The sequence below is a fragment of the Meleagris gallopavo genome, chromosome 2 (genome assembly GCF_905368555.1).
Source record: "Meleagris gallopavo chromosome 2, MGAL_WU_HG_1.1, whole genome shotgun sequence".
NCBI lineage: Eukaryota > Metazoa > Chordata > Aves > Galliformes > Phasianidae > Meleagris > Meleagris gallopavo.
Genome location: NC_139405.1, coordinates 62601147 through 62607146, shown reverse-complemented (window position 1 = coordinate 62607146; position 6000 = coordinate 62601147). Strand labels below are relative to the sequence as shown.

At 48.5% G+C, this 6000-nt stretch overlaps 1 protein-coding gene across 2 annotated transcripts in view; it reads left to right on the top strand.

Moving 5' to 3' along the window:
• Positions 1 to 3790: 3790 nt before the first annotated feature.
• DCBLD1 (discoidin, CUB and LCCL domain containing 1) overlaps positions 3791 to 6000 on the top strand; it is a 46802-nt gene continuing 44592 nt past the window's right edge. The window contains exon 1 of one of the 2 annotated variants that reach the window (XM_085217420.1): positions 3791 to 4300. In XM_085217420.1, coding sequence (XP_085073546.1) covers positions 3943 to 4300 — 358 coding nt within the window. In that variant the 5' untranslated portion in view covers positions 3791 to 3942. The remainder of the gene's footprint in view (positions 4301 to 6000) is intronic. The other variant, XM_085217419.1, reaches the window with a different exon arrangement.

Below are 6000 nucleotides of genomic sequence, written 5' to 3'. Positions count from 1 at the left end.
GTGCTGTTGTTGCAGTGAATGAGGCCCCGTGTCCTCCTCAGAGTCCGAATGTCTCGTGCTTGTCCCATGCTGGTGCTGCCAAGAGCCCTGTTGCTCCACCCACTCAGATGTGGTCTCTGCTGCTGAAAATAAGGATGGAAGTCTCAAAGCCTGCTGGAGGCTGTTGCTTTCACTTATTGACCACAGTTTCTCTCCTGTGTTCTTACTATCAAGGAATGTTCATGCTCCCTCCTCGAGCAGAGACTGCACTCATCATTGCACAGTGCCACTGCCACAGTGTCAGACCAGCCACGGTATAGGCAGCAGAGTGGGTAGTTAAGCTACTTATTCTCTCTGATTTTTTTTTCTATTTTATTTTTACTTCATGTTTCCCTTGAAGTAATGAAACACACCTTCTAAAGTTATTGCATCCTCTGAGTTACTTGCTTGGAAACACCTGAAAAACGTTTTCCAAAACATCCTTGCTCCTGCACAGATTTGCATTTTCACATCTGGAAAGGGCTGCTTGCAGTAAGCAAGAAGAGGATTCTAGCACGAGCTTCAGCTGAACCAAGGCTTGGGCAGACGTTGAGTTTTTTCTTTTTGTGAATTCTCAGAAGCTGCCAGGAGCCCTGGAAGTCAGTCCGTCTCCAGCAGGTTCAGTGGTATGCAGACATTAATAGAAGATGGTATTGTATAGGCTGAAACGTCTTCGTGCAGTATACTGTGTCCATTAAGTGCTCTACATGATCAGAATAATCCGACTGTGCCTCAAGGAACTTGCTGGACTTCCTAAGCCATGCCATAACTATGCAGTAGCACTGACTTTGCTGCAGCCTAACAATTTTCAACACGGGAGGCTCCCCATAAGTTACACACTGTGGTTGAATCCAGCCACATCTCAGGCTACTATCTGTCTGTCTCCTTTTCTGATTTTACATGCAGCCATCAGGCACCCTTCTGGTAGAAGGCAGCACCTGGAAGCACAGGGATCAGTACCCAGCATATCTTGTTCTCTGTTTTATCCTGCATGTATATGATACTATGTGCCTCACACCAAAGCAAATGCTAAATGTGTGCCCCCTGTACAAAGACTGCTGGGAGGCTGCTGCATCTGCAAGCCATCCTCCTGCAAAATTATGAGATTAACATACTTCTCAAAGTCTAGAACTGTTCTTGTGCTTTGTGATATGTGACCTCAGGTCCTCTCCCCTTCATTACGCCTTGTGACTCCCCCCACATTCTCCTACACAGGCAGCAAAGAAAGTGCTTCAAGCTCCTGATGAACAGGAACCTTTCTGTTAGCTGTACGAAAGCAAGCCTGCTCCACTAAGCTCAAATTTAAACCTCTCAGTGTGAATTAGGGTTCTTTCTTCTTTTTTTTAATCCCTAGAACAAATGTACAAAACAAGATGCTTTTGAAAGACAGTGTGTATACAGAGTCATGATTGCAAGATAAATTTACAGAAGCTCTCCTTGTCTCTTCTTCCTCCAGCCTCTCCCCCAAAACAACCCACCAGCTTCACTCCAGCCCAGAGTACACATGAGATCTGATCATGCCTCAAGTGTGCTTAGAAGCAGCTTTTTCAGTGTGTGTTAGCTACAAGTATTTAACAATATATAACAAGTAAAGATAAGAAGGTAAACATGTGAAGCTATGGATTGTAAAAGTGTATGAATTTAACTTATGCATGTCCCTATCATACTGACCAGACACCTTCTGGTCATTTTGAGCCGATTTTCTCTTAAAGTCCCATGTGACCCATCTTGAGGCTGGATATCTGAGGGTGCTCATTTACAGGTGACCACATGCTGAAGTTGTACAGACTATGAGTGAGTTACACTATATAGTGTAGGCAACTCATGTAATATGATTTGCAGTAATCACCCAAAAAACTCACAGATTCAGAAAAGTAAATGGAAAGGCATGTGCTCATGCTAATAAATAATCTGCCTACATCACTGAGTGAATCTCTCCCAAATAAAGTCAGTGTTAATGACCAAAATGAGCTGCACTAAGCTCTCAGAAGTGATCTGCCAGGGAGTTTTCATGTTGTAAAACACCATTGAGAGGCATCCTCACAAGGGGTCAGTTTGGCTTCACTTTTATCTTCTTTCTGAATAATGGGGAGTTATTTCTCCACAGCTGTAGGACCCTACACTTGCCATTGTTGGACCTCATCAAGTTTCTCTCTGCCAAGCTCTCCAGCCTTCTGGTGTGTCAGCCACTCCTCCTAGCTTTGTATCATCAGCAAATTTGCTGAAGGTGGACTCTAACCCTCATCCAGGTCATTGCTTTGCTGTAGCCTGTTTATTTAAAAGCTGGGCTTCGTTCTCCTTCTTACAAAGGAAGATTTGAAAAAGTGTACATAAACCAACAGTTTAGTGATGTGATGGGAGTTACACAAGTCCTTGAATAATAGCTTTGAAAGCTATGGACCTCTTCATTCATCTTAATGATTATTTAATCTTAGGAGCTGGCAGTAAGTTCCTTGCCTATAGCACATTGAGAACTGACAGAGAGAGGGCATGATAAAGTAATGTGAATTTAATAGCAAAATAAATAATACAGAAGCTTCTCCAGTGATTGCATAATTCATTATCATCCTGAAGTTGATAGGAAACTCAGGGACAGTTGGAAGGGCTTCCATGCCTTCTGGAAGAGGTGCAGAGTTTCCACCCGAGCACTTTACCCACTTGCTGCAGGCACCATGTGCCCATGGAGCCCAGGGCCATGAGAAGACTGAGCAGACGGGCTGCATCACCACAGCACAGCAATCTCCTTCCACAGTCATGAAAGGAAAGCAAACATCTCTCCCAGGTATTTTACAGCCCCACATGACCAATTGTTTTACTTGAAATTGTTGAAATAAAAATAACCATGAAGCAAATTGTCCCTGGCTGTTGTTTCCACAGAGTACTGCAGGACTCCAGCTTCCAGGAAGGAGCTGGTACCTCCCTGGGAGTCTTCTGGAGGCCTGAGATGGGTGTGAGCCTCTTTAGCCTTCAAAGGGTCTCCCCTGTCTGTTCCAATTCCCCCAGCTCTACTGAGAGGTCAGTACAAGCGCTGTTATTTGCAAACATGGTGGCAGAGGTTTGTGCCTGGTAAAACTGTACAAAATCACCAGATCTGGCGTATGGCAGTGCTGTGTCCAGAAGGTGACTGGCATTGGCCTTCAGGACTTCTTTGCCCAATATTTATCATGATCTTTATCAAATACAATTGAAACTAAAACGTGGACATATAATTAAGGAATTTATTCCAGTCCTCAGCCAGTTGGTGCAAAGCGGAGTGATGCCCACTGCCAACCGGTGCAGGGCTGCCTGGCACCCGCTAAACCAATACAAAACAGCCATTATATTGCTACATAGCTTTTCAATAACCACAACTCTTTCAAAAGTGATACATTTTGCAACACCACTATTGTGCCCTTTCTTTCCTCTGTAGGTTCTAAAACAACATTTGCTGTTGGGGAATGTATTTTCTATGAACATTGTGCTTGTTTTGTTTTGTTTTGTTTTTTTTTTAACCAGTTCTGTGTTGTTTTTAATTCAGTCTGGAAGCTGTTGCTGAGTTCGACTTTCTCACCCCTTCCTCTCCATGATCCGCTCCACGCGTACTGACCCATTCCTGGCAGTCTGTGAGGCGCTCCCAAGGACGGGCATCCTGAAACGCCGCCTAATAACCACGGCTTGTCTCTGGGACTCACGAGCTAATCACGCGCTCTGATTTACTACACCAGTGACCCACCCAGCGCTGTGCATCCCCGGACCCGCGGCGCAGAGCCTGAATAATCCCAGGCGGGCCGCTCGGAGCGCTGGCACCCCTCGGCTCACGGCTCCCCCAGCACACCCTCGCGCCGAACCCGTGGTCCCGTCTCGGCGTTACCCGGCGCCGCCGGAGCTGGAGCGGCGGGCCGGGAGGGGGTGGCGAGAGGAGGAGGCGCCGGGCGCAGCAGCCCAATGGGAGCGGCGGCGCTTCCAGTCCTCCCGCTTCCTCTCCCCACCCCCGGGCCGGGCGGGCGGCAGCGCTGCACCCGGCGGGCAGAACGCGGCCCCTTCTCCGCCTCCGCGGCAACACCTGCGGGGAGGGGGATGCCGTTGGGCGGCCGTCCCCCTGGGCCGGCAGGCGGGCCGGGCCCGGGGCCGCCCCTTCGAGGGCGAGAGGAAGAGAAAGGAGCGGGAGGAAAGCGGGGAAGTTGTGTTTCGCCGGGAGCCGGAGCCATGAGCCCCGCCGGGGGGGCGCGGGCCGCCCCCTCGCTGCTGTTCTCGCTGCTGTTGGCGGCCTCAGCCCCGCTCTGGCTGCGGGCGGAGAAGATGGGTGAGTTCTGGCGGATCGGGCGGGCGGCTTGGGGGAGTCCCCGTGACCGCGGCTCGGAGCTCGAGCTGCGCCGGGGTTGCGTGGTGCCGACCTGGCTAATCCCCGACGGGTTTATCCGCGTGTCTGAGTAGCTGCGGGATTACAGCGGTACCCAGCCTTACGATGAGCGTATCCCGCTGTTTTCTTAATCTTTAGTTAATTAGGGCGGTGGGGTCGCTTGGTTGCTTTGAAGTCACGCGAGCGGAGGAAAGTCCCCGGCAAGTTGTAAGCACGGGGCTGGAAGCGGCTCCTGCCGACACCTGGGCGCCCTCTGCCGCCCCGGCCCCGCTCCGCTCCGCCCCGCCCCGGTCGGCGGTGTGGGGCCGGGGGGTGCCTGGGGCGGTCGCCCCTTCCCGCATCTGGATGCGGGCAGCGCCGCTCAATGCTGCCCCGCTGAGAACAGCAGCCCGCTCCGGCCGAAACGAAGTTTCATAGGAGTTTTAAGGGGATCTTGCCATCTCTTGCGGCGCTGCAGTTCGGTGAAACGAGGGGCTGGGCGCTGTGCTGCTTAGCCTGTGTTTTTATGCATCTCGCTGTTAAGCTTTCTGTGTGAAATTACAGGAATTGCGATCTTATGGCCGTGGAATTGCTCAGCCTAATGCATCCATCCTAAAGGAGTTCACTGACAGTTTCTGTTAATGTAGTGCTGGAAGCTGGGCACCGTGGTGGTCTTGAAATGCCTTTCAGGTCAATGGATAGTCCCCGTATCCATATTTCTTCTGGGCTGCAGGTTCCCAACCCCAACGCTGAGGCTTAGTGTCATAGCCAGGCAGAAGTACTTTGGCAGATTTATAATCATCTTTTTCATAACCTCGTAGTAATGGAAATTTGCGGTATGGGTCTCCATTGTGGGGAAGATTTGGTATGAATTGTGTATTAGATTTGGTGTGGCCTTTCTTAGCAGCTTCATTCAAGAGCTTTTCTTTCCTTTTTCTTGAAACTTTGCTTTTCTCTCTCATACATGTTTCCTAGTTTTGAGACTCCAACTTGATGTGCTCCATTGAAAAGATAAAACATATTATTTCCTTCAAATCCCCTCTTTCCATCAGTGTTTATTTATTTTGTCACTTTTTTTCACCTATGTTTTGTTGTCACAATCTCACAAAGTTGATGGAAGTAGTGACTTGTGCAGGGATTTCTGTGTGTTTCAATGCACGCAGCGGTGCTAAGTTTTAATTAAACATGACTCCAATTCCTTGTCTGTATTCCAAAACTGAGTGCTAATGGCACTTACGTTGTACTTACATTCTTCCATCAAGCAAATAGCACAAAAGCACGAAGAAATAATATACTTTCCTTGCTTGTCTTTGAGACAAACTAAAAAAAAAAAAAAACAAAAACAAAAACAACTCAGCATTTAGAAAGGGAAAAACTTGATTGAAATCTCTTCCCTTCCTTCCCAGGGGGCTGTTATTCTATTTGTTTGTTTATTGATATTGTCCCATAAATTCAGAGCTAAGTGTCCTGCAGGAACACTGGTGGAGAAAGGAGATAAGGATAAGTAGATACAAACTTCCTGTCACACGAGCTTCTTGATTTAAAAGTTGTGATGGAATGAGAAGTGATGGAGTGAATTGGGCTCAAGCTGCAGCTAATTCTGAGTCTTGTCACCACTGGCATGTCCCACCAGCTGGCTCACAGGAAGATGGACAGGTTTAAAT